Below are 16,380 nucleotides of genomic sequence, written 5' to 3'. Positions count from 1 at the left end.
TGCTGAGAAGCTGATATTTTAAGTATGTTTTGAATGCAAATAACACGATTTGGTTATTTGTTATCCAGCCTACAGGTATGCCTCTTTCCAGACAAAACTGGGCTATGCAACACGTAAATAAGTTGTCTGACTTCTGCCATTGCAGATTCAACCACTGCAATAACACACATGTAAATGCAAATTGAAGCATACTAAAAAGAAAAGAGAACAATTTAAAGAAATTAATCAGAGCTAAAGGTGTTGCTGAGATTTCTAACCCTGCAAAAAACCTGTTTTTCTTAGCTCTTTAGGCTTACAACTTGTAATGATCCCTGTAGCTCCACCAATGACAACTCTAGTACTAGAAGTTATGAAAACAGATCCTTGTGCACACCAGAAGCCTTATTGATTTAATTGCTCTTTCTATATGCCCCTGTGTTTGCTGGTAGGACCATCTGTGTTCAAACACTGCACAGAAATCATAATGTTTGCTCTGAAACATTTAGGAGTGAAAGTTAGTCTGACAGGAACATTGATTTATAGCTTAAAATAGCATCAGGAGAAAAACACCTAAAAGCCAGTAATGATTTTCCAAATATAATTCTGTGCTCACATTATTAAGGAAGACGTATAGAGCGCAACCCTGCAATGCCTTACATACTTTATCACCATGAGTACTCCCAGTGTCATAAGAGACACTGCACAGGCCACACGGAGTGGGCAACGTATCCTCTGTATGAGCTCGCACCCCTAGTTTGTGATTCTAAGAATGTATTTCTTCCCTCAAAACCACATCGCTCACCTAAATGTATTTAAATGAGCTCCCGCGACTGTGCCGCTGCTATCACCAGGGGTTATAACAGTAAAAATCGTAAGCCGCGATTCACTCCCCACTTGGCACTCCCGCCCCGCAGGGCCGCCGCCTGGTACTGACCCCCGGCCAGCTGCCGCCTAACGGCTCTCCCGACCGAGCGCTGCAGGGGCGGCGGCCACTGTCCCCGCCGTGTCCCCTCAGCCTCAAAAGGGCGGCCGGCGAGGCGCAGGGCAGCGGGGACACCTTTCCCACCTCGGGCGGGGCGCGGGCGGTCTCCGCCGCTTCTCCTCACGGGGCGGAAGCGGTTAGGACCGCGCCCGGGGCGGGCCGGCTGCAGGCGCGCGGCCGGGAGCTGTGGGGAGAGCACGCGGACGGGCGCGTGAGAGCGGCTGCGGCCGGAGGGGTCACATTCGCGGCGCGCCCCGCGGGAAACTTCCCAGAACGGCGACCGGGGACAGCGGGCGAGAGGAACCACCTCTCCCGGCCACCCCCTTCCCAGTCACACCCAACCGAGCAACCTCAGCCCAGCGGGCCAAACTTCTGGCGTGGGCGGAGCGCAGGGATCCCGTCACCCCCCTCATCGTCCCATCACCCCGGCTTTAGTCGTCTCCTTATATGGACACCAGAATGTCTGACGTCATCCCAACGCTGGGAAACCGGCGCCCGCGCATCTAAGCTTGGTTGGAAAGGAGGCTGATGCGGAGAGGTCGGAGGGGGAGGGAGGGAGGCGCTGGAATGTTGACGGACGGGGCATTGCACCACTGGGAGCGGCGGTTACTGCTCGGCCATTGGGCGAGGGCGGCCGAGGGGGCGGGAAGTCGTGGGAAGAGTAGGTTGTGGCGGTTGAAAACCCGACGCCTGGCTGGGGAGCGGTGCCAGTGTGGGGTGGGTGCTGCCAGAGGGAGCCAGGAGGCTAGCAAGTTCGAGTCCCGCCTCCGCCAGCTTCAATTGGGTGCTGCTTCTTTGGGCTGCTGCAGTCCGCTGAAGGGCGAGGGGAGGTCTGAGTAGTTGGTTGTTTTTCTCTCCGTCCTCATTTTCCTTCGTGTGGGGAGGCCGCGGCTTTCTCTGTGGGGCGCCAGCCCGCAGGGACAGAGTTTGCTAAGAGTTTGTACGGACTTCGGGCCCCGGCCTCCCGCCCTGCCGCCGCCATGCCCGTCTTCCACACACGCACCATCGAGAGCATCTTGGAGCCGGTGGCCCAGCAGATCTCCCACCTGGTCATCATGCATGAGGAGGGGGAGGTCGACGGCAAGGCTATTCCGGACCTCACCGCCCCCGTGTCGGCCGTGCAGGCCGCTGTCAGCAACCTGGTGCGGGTGAGTAGCGGCGGCTGGGCCGCCTCCCTGGCTCCGCTGCGCGGGCAGAACTTCGGCCGCCCCGGCCAACTTCGTGGCCCCCCAGGCCCGCTGTGCGCCCCGTAACGACCCTGACCCCCGGGGTGCCCCCCGCAGGGCCGGGAACGGGTAAAGCCCAGAGGCTTTCTGGATCTCTGCGGCACCTCTCTGGGACCTGCCTTCGGCACTTCCCGCCCCGGCCGGCGAAGGAGCTCGGCGAGCCCTGCTGCAGAGGGATGAGTTGGCTGAACAGCGGGTTGTTCACCACCGTAATGGCTGAAGTCTCCCTCTACCCACCTGAGGAACAGCATCACGCTAAAGTGCAGAGAAGTGCCGTAATTATTACTGGAGTGCACCCTGAAACGTCTCACAGATGTCTCTGATATGCTGTGTGGTTTTTTTGCTGTCTTGGAAACTCCTATTTTAAGGGTGTGCACTATAAAAAGCAGAACACTTACTTAGTGTGATGCTATCCTAAAAAAAAAAAAAAACCCTAAACCTCCCAGGCATTTGATAGTGGTTTTTGTACTGGCGAAGGCTGTCAGTTGGTTATCAGCACAGGAGGCAAGGAAGGACAGACCTGTGGGTTTTGGCAAAGTTTGGCGTTGTAGTTGGTTCTGTCTGTTAACATAGCCTCGAGTGTGGTTTACTGTTTGCTTGTGGGAAGGTAAAGGTGACTGAAAATCGGCTTGAGTCCCTCGACTTCTTGAAAGCAGCTGTATGTAACATGTCTCTTTAAAATTTTGGTATTTGCAATATGGACATTTCAGTGTGAGAAGTGCGAATGACTGATGCATTTGAAATGATGTAGTTCTGTTACACTTTTATAACTGACTGTATTGAAAGAATAGCAAGCTGTTGCAAGACAGAAATGTTTGATGTAGAAAGTGCTGCAATGTTGTATACTCCTCTATTTCATTAAGAATTACCTGGTGCTACTTAACCGTCTACTTCTGTTCATTTACAGATGCTCTGCGTTCATTTTTGAACATCAAATGTTACTTGCTCACTTGGAATCGTATGAAATTCTTAATTCCTTTGTAGCACGTGATATCCCTTGCCTGCAAACTTTACCTTAAAACGAAATAGTTACATACACAGAAAATATTGTGTTACTGTTAACTGATGTATCAATGCTCTGAAATCATGAGGCTTGTGGGTATAAGAACATGTCAGGACGACTCATGTATGTGATGTGTTCATCAGATTTCAGCCTGTAGTACTTGCAACTGTTAGAATAACTTGCGACTTTGAGGTTTTGCAGTTTGCTACAGTGTAACTACAACTCTTTGTCCCCATGACTCCATGAATTTTGCAGTATGTACTGTCTGGAATACTTGTGCTTCTTGCTGACTTTAGCTGAAACTCTTGTTTTTATGAAGAACAATTGGTCTGCAGCAATGAACTGATGTAATAGGTATATTGGCTGTAAGGGTGTGAAGCCTGAGTGTATGAAATACTTTTCCTTGAAAGGAAGACTTTAGAATAACACTTTGCCTCTGTGAGCTTAGCCTGTATCACTCAACTGGGTGACTATTTCTCAACCACCCCTCCCTCTCAAAAGAAACCTAATCTGATAAAGTAGCATTTACTAGAGAAATGCAGAAACAGAATTAGTTTCTTTCTGCAGCTTGCCAATGCCAGCTCTTCTTTCATTTTGGACTGTTTTGCAAGGTGCTTGTTTTCTTTTCTTGCCTGCTAGCTAGATGAAAGGAAAGACTGTTGAATTATTTTTGAGTTAATTCACAAAGAGCAAATACAAGTGGTGTAATCTGAGGTGGTACTTACAAGGAAGATGTTCTGATCTGGTAGAATACAGTTTTGACTACATTAGGAAAAATACAGAGCTAAAGTTCTGTTTCCTATCTGGAGCTATGTTTCTGGTGCATCATTCTGAAGTGTAAAAGTGATTTGTGAAGCTGCAGTTTCACAGGAGCAGGAATATTTGTGCAGACAGGTTATCTAATTATGAGCCTTCTGGTGGCTTCACAGGTAGCAAAGATGAAATTGTCAGTATAACCAAGACAGCAATGTAGCGACTAGCTCTTTGTATAGCTTGCTGTCTGGTTAGGGTTCTTTGTTAGCATTAGTGTCACAAACTGTACGAGATGTTAAGTACTGACCAGCAGAGATGTTTTTTCGGTGGTAACTTATCATATACAGCAGCACTGTTCTCCAGTTCCCCAGGTTATAGAAAGAACTCCACAGTTTGGAGGGTGCAATATTTAATTTATGTCACTATTTCATCTGTAAATAACTACTGGTAGTGGCATTTGAAGTGCTGAGACCCATTCTTGTGCAAGGCCTAGGAGATGTGCTGTGTGAGGAAATGGGCTAGGAAATGAGAGAATGGCTGTGAGGAAGGAACTATATGCAATAACTTAGAAGTTTATTTTGTTGACATTCCTGGTATGGAGCTAGCACATTATACTATATCCAAGATGGAGCAGAGGCTGATAGGTGTGACAGTCTTAGATTAAGACTATTAGATGAGTTAAACTTGAGTCTTGCTCCTAGGTAACTGGATTACAGTTTTCCCTCAGTTTGCTATTTAGCACACATTTCTGTATTTTCTGTGAGAAATGGATGTGCTGTATTTTAAGGTTTGGCTGAAGGCCCCTGAAGTTTTGTGTGTTTTTTAATGCAAGGTTTGCACACTAAACACCACCTACTATAGAGATTAGAGATGTTTCCTTGTACAGAACCTAATTGTAAAGTAATCCTAGGTAAGAGGCAGTCCAAGTCATTGTTGAAGTTAATGAAGTAACTAAATATTTAGAAGTTAGTCTCCTTCCCATGGTAAACACCAGAGACTTGGTATTCTGTACTTCTGTATTAGTTCCCAATATGTGACAGTTAGATTCTCCTGTGTCTTGAGGATTTTGGGGGGATAGCTTTTGCAGAACAATACTCAAATTATTTTAATTAGTTTGATGACATTTCTGAACTGTGATGTAAGGTACATGTTGCACATGAAAAAAATTTTTGTGTTAGAGGTGTCAGAAGCTTTTTGCACAAAAATAACCTTTGACTGGAGCCAAGAATTTGAGGGAGAGGCTTCAGATTAATATCACAAGATTAATCATGTACTAAATCAGTAATTTTTTAAGTTCTTTGTTTTTATTGGCTGATATTTGGAGTGACTGTGTGCTGCTTCTGCGACAGTTGGGGTCTGGTTTGGTATTTCTTGTGACACTGTAAGACAACAGAATTGGTTGATGGGGGAAAAAATAGGCATGCACAACAGGCAGGGAATAATTTGGAGGTTGCAGTGTAGAAATGTCTAGCTTTAGAACACAAGCAGGGTAATTTACAGGTGTCTTCCCCTTCCCAATATAGTTGAAATTTGGGTTGATGAAGCAAGTTCTTGAGAGGACTGGGAGGGGGAGAACCAAGCAGAGGTTTTAAAGATGTGTCAGCAAACATGTGGTGTTAATCCTTGTTACTGGAAAGGATGCTTGAAATTGACTGGTTGTTGCAAATGCTAGGGTATGTTTCTTGTTCGAAAATAAAAGCCAAATGACACTTTTTGCCGATTTTGTTTCTAAAGAAGAACAGGCAAGTCCTGGTCAATCCTTGCCTTGAGTACTGCTTAATTTTGGTAGTGGCTTCACATATAGCTGAGACTAGTGTTTTGTCACTGCTTCTCTGTTGTACAGCCTGTATGTGGTGTTCCTAAGCTCTTGTTTCTGACTGCATTGTTTTACTAGTCTTACTGGCTTTGTATTTTTCACCTCAAATATGAAGATGAAGCATCTACTCTGAGTAATATCAATCTTCTGCTGTTTCTCACTCGGAAAAGCAAATCAGACTGGCAAACTAGGAAACATTGCAGTGTAATGTGTGGTGAGTCTGTTTGGTGTGGTGTTGTGTGTTGTGGTGTTTTTTTTTCCTTCTTCAATGACACAAATTCTATTCTACCACTTGCTCAGTCAAATGCTGAGGAGTAATTCTTGGTACACAAATTGCCTCTGTGCCCATGGTTCTTAATTCCTGCAAAATAACCTATGTGACATTTATCTTTAAACATAGTAATAGGAGCTCTTACTAGGGAGTATTGTTATTATCTAAGTCAAACAGTACAGTATTGTCTTTATAATTACATAACTGATGTAAGTGCATCCACTAATTGTAACGTTTAATTGTATAATTTCTTCCTTAATTTTTGACATCAGGCAAGAGAGAATTAACCCTAAATAATGTCTTGTAATTGCGGTCTAAAGTAACAACTTGTGTTTACGCATGGAAATGCACCACAGATGAGTGGTTATTGTAGCCAGCTGCATTTCAGGAGATACCTTGTGGATAGATGATGACTTGTTGCATGGAGAAATGATAAAATAAAGGCTAGATCTTCTTTTCAGTTACAAATATTTCACCATTAAATATCTCCGTAAAACATGAGCCTAACAGTTCCAAACTGCATTGGAAGCAGGGGAATTCTGTGCGCATAACATTTGGAAGTAGGTCTAGTTTGTCCCTGTAGTAATTTCAGGCCCTAGTGCTTTTGTAAGAATATAAAAAACTGGATAGAGAATCAGTAGAGAGAGCAAACCTACCTTTTGTGTACTTTGCCTATTCAAGTCTACTGAGGTATGACTTGTACTTGCCCCTGTTCTGACACTAGAACCAAAGTTTTCTGTGAAAATGTACTGAACCAGTCTCTTATTCTGAAGTAAATAATGTTCTGATGCTTCAGAAGAATTATTTAATTATGAATAATGATCAATGGATAACAATATTGGCTAATGAAAGCAGTAAGAAGGAACAAAACCTGAAACAACAAAAAACCAAAATAACAAACTTTTAACTCCCCAAGGTGTTCCATGATTACTGAAACTGTCAGATCATATTGTCTTTTAAATGATAATGATGGTCTTGAACTCCTCCTCTCACTGAAAGAACATGTGTCAGACCAGTGTCCCAGTACCCTTATTTCATGGGTGGAACAGAAACTGGTGATCCATGTCAGGGTTCTGCAGTGGAGCAGAGTACAGAAACAAGCTGTTCCTGCAGGAAACTTTTGTGTCTTGTTGCTGTTAGCTTAGAATTCTTGTGAAGACACCTTTTGTAATAAAACTACATTGCATTTTCCATCAGTGGTTATACCCACAGAATTGTGAATGTAACCTGATCTTCTTTGAGGATAAATTTTCCTTGTGCCAAAATTTCAGTGCATCTCAGGGACCAGGGATTGCCAAAGGCAGATCTTCTCAGTAAAGATTGCGGTAAGGAAGGTATTGAGGACCTCAGCCTCTTCTGTGTTGTCACCTCCCATTCAGCAGTGGGCCCAAGTTTTACTTAGTCTCCATTTTGCTACTTTTGTTCTGGCACAAGCACTTTTTGTTGTCCTTCATGTCCTTCACCAGATTCTGCGCTAGATAGGCTTAGGGATGGACCTCAGCCCTGCATGCTCAGGTAGCATCTCTATATTGCCTCTGAGTCACCTGTCCATGCATCTACCTATTGTGTGCCTACTTTTCATGTCAGCTTTGTCAGGAGCATTCTGTTCATCTGTGCAGGTGTCCTGCCACCTTTACTTGACTTCCTACTCATGAGGGTGAACCATCCTCAGTGAGGTGATCCTTGAAAATCAACAAGCTCTCTACGACCTCTCTTCTTTCTGAGACTGTATACCATGGGATTTCCCCGAGCAGGTGCTTGAAGAGGGCAAAGTTTGTTGTCCTGAAGTCCACGGTCTGATCTGTCTTGTTTCTTCCTTTCAGGGAAAGCAACTAAGGTTGCACCTGACCTTTGGATTCCAAACTAGTTCTTCCTTGTTTCTAACAGCAGAGTGCCTCTTCTCTTTGAGTCCTTGATCTGTATCTGTTTAGTAATGAAAGATGGTGTTTAAAGTTTACAGTATGTGATAGGAAAAGTACAGTATTTCTCATTGCAGTGAAGGTAAGCAACTTTCATATTAAACTGATCTGCTGTGATGGCCTAAGAAGGTTTGACTTGAACAACTATCATGCTTGACCTTTGTCCTCAGGTAAATGTGGTGCATAAATGAAATGACAAATAACAGAACTGAGTAAAAATACTGCTTTGGCTAGTTTTACAAGGTTTATGCTTGGATATCTTTGTATGCAGTTTAAAATGCCTGGGTATGGTGCAACTGTTGTGGTCTCTATAAAGCTAGAGCTGTGAGCATTTCCAGTCACTTGGTTAGGATACAGTAAACTTTGTCTGGCAATTTCAGACTTGTCTAAATTCTTTAACTGTTCTGAAAAGGTACAGTTTATTTCAAGGTGGTCTCAGCTAGCAGTAGACAAAGACCAAAAGCCTGGTTCTGTAATGAATGTAAAAGTAAATGCATTAGCAGTTCGTAAGAGTATTCAGGAGTACTTAATACTCCTTTGGTGTTTATCCAGTAACACATCTTTTTAAAGTAGGTGATGGACAAGATTGCATTTTGTCTTTTCTGTTTAATGGACACACTGATGGCAGTACCAGAGTATGTGTTCTTTTTGATGTTCAACTTAGATTTGTGGGAACAGTAAAGTATGATGGTGTTAAACTTGAACTGCTTTTTAGTAGCTGAGTCTTTGTATGAACTACAGAGACAAGACCGTCCCTCCTTAAATGCTGAAGAGCGCAGAAGAAAATAGCTGTAGGAATTAATGTCTTTAACAGGTATAGTCACAGAAGTGCCCAAATAGCAGTATGAGAGATGGTGGTTATTTCTGTAACCCCTGAATTGATGTAGAAGCACTCTGGCCTGTACTGGATAAGACACAAGTGTCGCCTTAGCTAAGTCATTGTGCGATGGTAAACAGTAATGACTGTTCTCTTCTGTCTTTTTTGTGTGTGAGGTTTTTTTCTGTGTGTGTGTGGTGTTTTATTTTTGTTTGTTTGTTTTTTTAAATTCTCATCAGATAGCTGCTATATAATGTAAGGAGCAGGTGTATCAAAATGGGAAGCTTATTAAAGGCTGAACCAGGAAAATCCATATCAACTTCCTTGCCCATTCTAGTCTTTCAGTCATTTTCTAGGTATCAGTTCTTCAGCTGAATCAGTCTGAAGATTCCTCCTGTCAAGCAGGGATGCTATTAAAAGCATCATCTGGAACTTCAGTTATTCTAGCTGAGTTGTTTCCTCTGCTGTCTTCAAACCTTTACCTGAGCTTGGAAGAGGTTGCATATTACAACTGTTTTTGAGGACAGAAGCATTAATAAAACTTACTTATGCAGGGCCTGTTTTGTTTACCTGCACAAGTGCTTCATTGGAGGAGCCGAAACAGACTTCAACTAGACTGATAGTCAGTACATGTGACAGCCAGATAACTTGTAAGCTGTGAGAGTTTTTTGGGTGGATTTGATTCCTGGTGACCACAAATTTAGATTTTGAAAAAAATAACTTATAAGTGAGTGCATAGACAACAAGTGGCTAAACTTTTAATCTCTAAATCAGATATAGTAATACGTAATTGAATGCAACAATGATAAGGTTTAGTTGTATGCAAGATGGTATGTTCAGTTTTCCTATTTAAACTCTATGGAAACCTTGTCAGTTGCTACAGTATATTGATCTAAACTTGCTTAGGAGAGGTTTCTAATACGGAAGTGTGTGATGTACTGAATCTTCATCTTAAGGACTATCACTACAAAAAGTGCTACTTCAAGCATCTAGTCAGAAGTTACTGGGAAGGTTACTTTCTTTGGTGTATCTGTTTGCTTTTAAAAAAAATCTTACTTTTTGTAACTTTGCTCAAGATTGATCTCAAAAGTTGTTTCCTATTTCAGCCTCTAAATGTGTATAGATGTGTCTGAATATCCTTCAGCTAAGTCTTCAAAAGCTGATTTGGTTACAAAAAGGTCACAAAACCACGCAATACTTGGCAGAAGACTCATTCACAAGCGTGAAACCACTTTTGTTAAATTACCGTGTACCTTCTATGAGGTTTTGGGTAAGATAAGTGAGTAAACTGACTAGCATTTGTTGGACTACACTAAAAATAGCTTTCACAAGCCTTGCTGTCTTTGCAGCTTTTACAGCATAATAGTTGTGCTGTATAACAGAGATAAACAAATGGAGTTTCTCTCGAACTCCGGAGTGGTAGCAGAAAGTTCACTTTTCATTTAGCTTGCCCTGATAGAATGACAAAAAAACCCTGATTGTGAAGAGCTTATTAACTGCCAGATTGACTTACCAGTATCAACTGAAGAAGTGCTGCTTGATTCTGTCACACTTAAAACGTTCCCTTATTCTAAAGAAAATCAAGGGGTGGGGATTAAAGAAGAGTGGGAACCTCAGTAAGTTTTAGATGGGTTTTAGCTTGACTTCAGCCTTTCTCTGGAAACAAAAAGGTAATAGCATAGCATTTATTTTAATTAAGTTAATGCTGGAGAAAACCTGCCTGCCTTAGCTCTCTGACTGGACTCTGCTGGCACTTGAGCTCAGACCAGCCGAGCCCACCCTACTTTCCATGGAGCAGGAAGGAAAGCAAGGGTCTGTTATATGTGGACTGGATAATATTATGTATTTGTACAGTGCCTGGCACAATGGAGCTCTTAAATGCTAACAAATCCCAGTGAAAGAAAACTTCCATTGTTTTAAAGAGGTTGAACTTTCTGATGTCTCTTTACGATTCGGTGTAAAATTTAAACTGTTTTTTTTTAAGACAAGTTTATGGAGGCTTTACTTCTCTACAGCTTTGAACTAACAGTGACTTGCATTATTCCTTTTGTACACAGGAGGTGAAGCCAGACTTTGGCCAGCTTTACCAGTCACAGGAACTTGACAAAATAAGATTGTAACCTTCAGGCTGCTTGCTTACACTGCCTAATTTTCCCCCTTTGTTTTAAGTGAGAATAGCAGTAGCTTCGTTTTACAGAGCTAAACTGAGAAAGCCTGTCCATCCCATCAGGCATGTTCAGATGCTACTGTCTACAGAAAAGGGCCAAAAAAATCTGTCAGTACAAGGGAAGTTCCCACAGGTTTAATTATTATGTGAACTAAGCTTTCCAGTAGCCACTGCAAGAATAAGAATAGTGCTTTCTTAATGCATTTACTGGGTGAACAAAGAAAAGTAGAATGTAATGTACATTAATGTTAGTCTAAAGCACTATTCTAGAAGTAGGCTGGCTCTGGCACTGTTTTGGGTGGAAATAGGTTTTAGTGGCTGAATGAAGACTGTAAAAGCTAAGATTAAAGATAGTGTGGAAGACATGAATTGTTCTGAGTAAGAATTTTTACACTGAATTTCCTCTACACACATAATTTCTCAAAGGAACCACTGACAACTAGTAGTTGGGTTATACCACTCTTATTGGTTATGTCATCCTGTAGTAGAAGATTTTGACTACATGAGTAACATCTGCTGCTATATCATAATTTATTCATCTTTACCATTTAATGTCTTCAAAGAATAATTTTCCTTTTCAGTGCAAGTCAAGAAATAAATAGCAAATGCTGTTGAAAGTAGTTGTCTTTAAAGATTTTTTGGATGTGAAAAGTAGTTACTTGACCACATATAAGTTTAAGTTTTATTGACAACTAATTTTAAAAGCAGAGTAAGTCTTCATGTAATGCAGAACAAATGCCATATCAGACATTTTTCTTTGACTTTTTTTTAATATCCTCTATCAGTTATTTCTGAGTGGCTGCTTTGTAATAGTTTGCAAATTCTTTGTGACATGGGAGTCTTCTACACATTGAATTCCTTGCAGAGCTGGTATAAATGATCACAAGCACTGAGGCAAAATCAAGCCAGAAAATAATCACATAATATCACATTTCTGACACACTTAAGTTTTTAATGATGCTGTAAATGATCACTGTCCCTTGGAAAACAACCCACTATTTCTATTCCTAGTTTTATTTAATATAACTAGATATTGTAGCTAATTAAGTCATCATATTTAATGTGTGAGCAACGATTTAGACCATGAAGTTATTGTGCACTTAACTGTTATTCAAGTAAAATGAGACTTTTATGACAGATTCATTGTCTTGATATGCTACAAAAGGTGGATAATCACTACGAAATGCCATTGTTAATACACATCTTGCTGGTGAAGTTTATTGTGGGTGGGCTTATGCCAAAAGGTGACTACTACAAGGTTCTGTTGCTTCCACCATATATTATTGAACACGTGAAGATATTTTTAATATAATATTCAAAACTCAGCAAAAAATGTAACTTTATTAAATAAAACTAATTTTAGATGAGAGTGGATTAAAAAAGGCAATGAGGGACAGAACTCTGTCTAGTTCCTGCATTTGCAGGTTGACTTAAGTACATAGATTAAAGTAGTATCTCTTATGTATTCCTTCTCTGACTCAGTACATTGTTTAGCACTAAGCCATCTAGTTTTTGTAATCCATCAAAGTAATTTAAATAGATAGCCCCCAATGGGCTGCAGATAAATATGACAGCACTTACGACAGATGAGAAAAGGATCAGTAACTTGGAACAGTGTCATGGGAAGAGGTGGGTGAAGTTGTAAGAGTTTCAGAATTGGTTAGATTGAAGGGTGGTCTCAAGACAGTGGTTTTTGCAAAATAGTTACATTTAGAACATGTTAAAAAGCAGTGTCATGTAAATGACAAAGTGAGTGTTCTTCCATTTATCTACTGATAAATGCATTGTCCTTATCAGGTGCTAAAAGCAAGTTTTTATTCTGGTTTGTTATGTCTTAAAATAAATGATGATTTGTATTCTTCTTCCCCCTGTTATCAGAGGTCTTCAAAACTGCTTTTTCTTTCTCACGCTTATAAATTTTGCCTTCTTGTAGGCAACTGTTACTGACTTGAACTTAAAAATTTGTTACTCTGGAACCACTGATAACTCAAGGAGGGAGCTCATAATGGAAGCAGTGCTGACCTTTCTTTCTGTGGAAGAGGGAAAATCAGTGTTGAACAGTCTGGTGTTCAGAAGTCAGTACAAGTTTGCATATATCAAATAGAAGACCCTAAAATTCAGTGTCTGGTAGCCAGTCTACATTTTCAGTTGCGCGATATTCAAATGCTTCATGTACTTAACAATACCTGTCAAATTAACAGTATTTTAAAAAAGTAAAATGACTTCTAAGTAACAACAGATTTTTTAATTAATTAAATATGAAAGTGGAATTAAGGCATTTGTAGTGGACAACTGCCTTGCACCTGATCTAGTCAGATGTCTGAGAAACTTGAGAGGAAGAAACTTCTACTGTTCTGCATGTGAAACTTACTCAGGAATTAACAGAGAATACATATTAAGTTGGCTTTTTTTTTTTCAGCTCATTGACTCTTTTCTGTGCCAACACATAGATAAGTGAAATACCTCCAAATTAGTTTGTTCTGATGAAGGAATAAGCTAGCCTGGGAAGAAAAATCTGTTACATATGTGAAGCTATAACTTGAGTTGGTTTAGAGACTCTGCAATACAATATTTATTTATATTAGAAAAACGATTTTTCACAAGCCACTCTGCTGTATCTGGGTAGAACTCTTTCTTTCACTTTATATTATCTACAAGCTTCCTATGGTGAGGCTTTTTATTACTCTTACTAATAAAACCCCTTAATCTTAAGTAAACTTTATAGATACTTTACCTGACTGAACACTTGGAAAGCTGGGGGGACAGCATGCAACCCAGTTATTGGGCGGGGTGGTGTGGTGGGGGATCCTCATCCACCTCTTCAACCTGCAGGTATTAGCAGGTTGTCAAAGGTGATGTAAATCTGCCAGCACTGTCATGGTGTTTGGTGGTTGCTTGCCTTTCAGACAAGAAACTGAATAAAGAGAGAATTTAACTCTGTGATATAACATCTTTTAGTACAGTACTAATCTGTGTATACATCTGCAGCAGGATTTATGTTAAGAGGTGCTCTGAAACTGGGTAGTGATTCACAGGTCTGGGGACATGGAAATGAAATGGGAGAGCTGCTTGCTATGAGGCACTTACCTTAGTCTTCCTAGTAAGGTAAAAGTAGCTAGTTGAAGCTGTAAATCTCATTTGTAGAGGACAATTGCTAGATCTTATTTTTCCACTTGAATTTTTTATACGCTCAAGGTTGGAGCTGATTTATGTTATTTGACTGAAGTGGAGTTATAATGTCTCCAAGTAGTTTCAGCGTGGAAGTACTGGTTTAGAAGAAGAAATTCTTATCATAAAAGAACTAATTTCCAAATTATAATAGTTCTGTAAAAGGTCTCATGTAATCAGTATGTGCTTTTCTTTAAGTTGTGCATCCTGTAGTTAGCTAAACCATCCAAGCCTCAACTCTGTACTAGTAATAGACTTAGTAGACAATAGCAGCCTGAATAAAAGCCTTTTGGTACCCCAGTGATGTCACTTCCTGGTTTCCATATGGTTTGTGTTTCAGAGTTATGTATTTTACTTGGACAGCAGGATTTCCTTCACCTCAAGCCAATTGAATTTGTCTTAATCTCCACTGTAGACAGGTAGGTCAGTTTGCTATCAGGGACCAGATGGTTGGAGTGTTTTAATTTACTTATTGCCAGATGACTTTGAAATTGTACCTTGCTATGCCTGGAATGCAGTCTCCAGTGTAATCATGAGAAAACCAGGATCCAGCATACAGCTTCCATATTAACTGAAAGGCAAAGCAGATAGGCTCTGATTCAGAAGTTTCTTTAGGCTCATGCCTGGCTTAAAGCAACGGTGATCCTGTTGACTGATGTCACTGGTAGTATATGAATGTTGTTTGTTGTAAACTAGAAGCAGGAAGAGAATTCAGCTGCAAATTTATTTGAGCTTATTTTTCAGTCTCTAATTGCATTGGCCTATTCCCCTACAGATAAATAGAAAAACTTCAAGCTTCTTAAAACCGTGTTAAACTTGCTGGTGGCAAGATGGGAGTAGAATGATGAAGAAATTGGAAATTTGCTTTGTTAGATGCTTCCAAGGGAACATTTGAAGGACAAAGATAGTTTTGTGGTTTTATTTAAAAAGTTGTATTATTGTACCTTGTTATAACTAACTCTTTTCAGATTTATTGGATAAAAAGGATTAGATTGTGAGGACTAACCCATAAGCCTGTTCTCTCAAAGCACTTCAACACTGCTTATCTCTTCTGTTCACAGTTTGCTTAAAATTCTGTCTTTACTGGAAGATGTTTGTTGTCTGATAACTTTTGAGTAACCTGTGAAATTCAGGTGTGACCAATAAATTTCATTATGTACCCCAAAGCTGTTTGACTTGCATGTGGAAAAGTTTTATGATTTGCTGCTGTGTCAGGATATATGCAGTTCTGTTTTGCTAATGTTTACCACATCGACTGTAGCAGCTGAGTCAGGGCACGATAAAACCATATTCACTCTAGCAGCTATTTTTCAAGAAACAGCTGAGTGAAATAGCTTGATACACCAACAACTGAATCTGCTTGATGCTGTAATAAAAACAGAACAAAGGTTGCAATCAAAGAACTGTGACTGACAACAATGAAAGTAAACCACTAAGCCTTGTTTGCTTCTGTTTTGTTGCCAGAACTCCTTACCAAAACCTTTCTGTGTAATTTGGCTTCAATGACTGGTTTCACAAAGGGAAAACTGAACAACTGTGAAGTAGTTATTGAGCTCTTGCCACTTGTGAACACACTCAGACAAACTGTCTCTGAACTCAATCTGAGATAAAGGACCTGTCCTTCAATGAGTAAGCCTTGTGGGGAGGGTGAACTCTTGTGAAAGGTACAGTGTACAAAACTGGATACCATTAACTTGTCATTTTCCTTATATTATCATGTGTGAGTAAGGCCCTCTGAGTCTGTCACCTGGATTCAAAACGCTTTCACAAAGATCTAATTCTCTATGCCTATGTTGTATTTTTCAGTCTGGACTGAACTGTACATCTATGCCAGTAAGGAGTAGGTGTAAACTTTGTGTAGCTTTGGCTTGCTTATAGTTCTGCTTGATGGATTGTTCATAGTCTTGAAATCCAGGCCAGATTTACTTCCTTGAAATGTGGGGTCAGGGGAAAGCATTGGCCAGCTCTGTTTTGAGGTGGATTCTAGATATGGATAAGCAATGTAGAAACTGCTGTCATTGTAGAGTTATAGAAAATACTGAAGTTTATTTTTTTAGGACAGACATCTAAAGAAATTGAGAAAGAAGTTGCAGAGAACTTCATGGAACTCCAGTGATGTACAACAAATTTCTGATGTGAAATTTAACACTCTCATTGTCATGCCACTCTTCTTCCTGGAAGCTTGAAAACATTGAAGAATGCATAAACCAGCAACTGAATTTTCATGTGAGATGGCTTATGGTCAAGTTGCTCTTACAGCATACAGACTAGTTCATTTT

At 40.8% G+C, this 16,380-nt stretch overlaps 1 protein-coding gene and 1 long non-coding RNA gene across 7 annotated transcripts in view; one reads left to right on the top strand and one right to left on the bottom strand.

Annotated features, from left to right (window-relative positions):
* The window catches only part of LOC136104474 (uncharacterized), a 120,517-nt gene extending 119,084 nt beyond the window's left edge, over positions 1–1,433 (bottom strand). Inside the window, exon 1 of one of the 2 annotated variants that reach the window (XR_011740284.1) lies at positions 782–1,433. This is a non-coding gene — a long non-coding RNA (uncharacterized lncRNA). The remainder of the gene's footprint in view (positions 1–781) is intronic. The other variant, XR_010651765.2, reaches the window with a different exon arrangement.
* A 215-nt stretch (positions 1,434–1,648) lies between these two features.
* Positions 1,649–16,380, top strand: part of VCL (vinculin) — a 54,537-nt gene continuing 39,805 nt past the window's right edge. For all 5 annotated transcript variants that reach the window (XM_065843928.2, XM_065843931.2, XM_065843927.2 and 2 more), the window contains exon 1: positions 1,649–2,109. In XM_065843928.2, the coding sequence (XP_065700000.1) occupies positions 1,942–2,109 (168 nt within the window). In that variant the 5' untranslated portion in view covers positions 1,649–1,941. The remainder of the gene's footprint in view (positions 2,110–16,380) is intronic.

The sequence above is a fragment of the Patagioenas fasciata genome, chromosome 8 (assembly GCF_037038585.1).
Source record: "Patagioenas fasciata isolate bPatFas1 chromosome 8, bPatFas1.hap1, whole genome shotgun sequence".
NCBI lineage: Eukaryota > Metazoa > Chordata > Aves > Columbiformes > Columbidae > Patagioenas > Patagioenas fasciata.
Note: the sequence above shows the minus strand (reverse complement) of the source record. Positions and strands in the feature narration are given on the sequence as shown.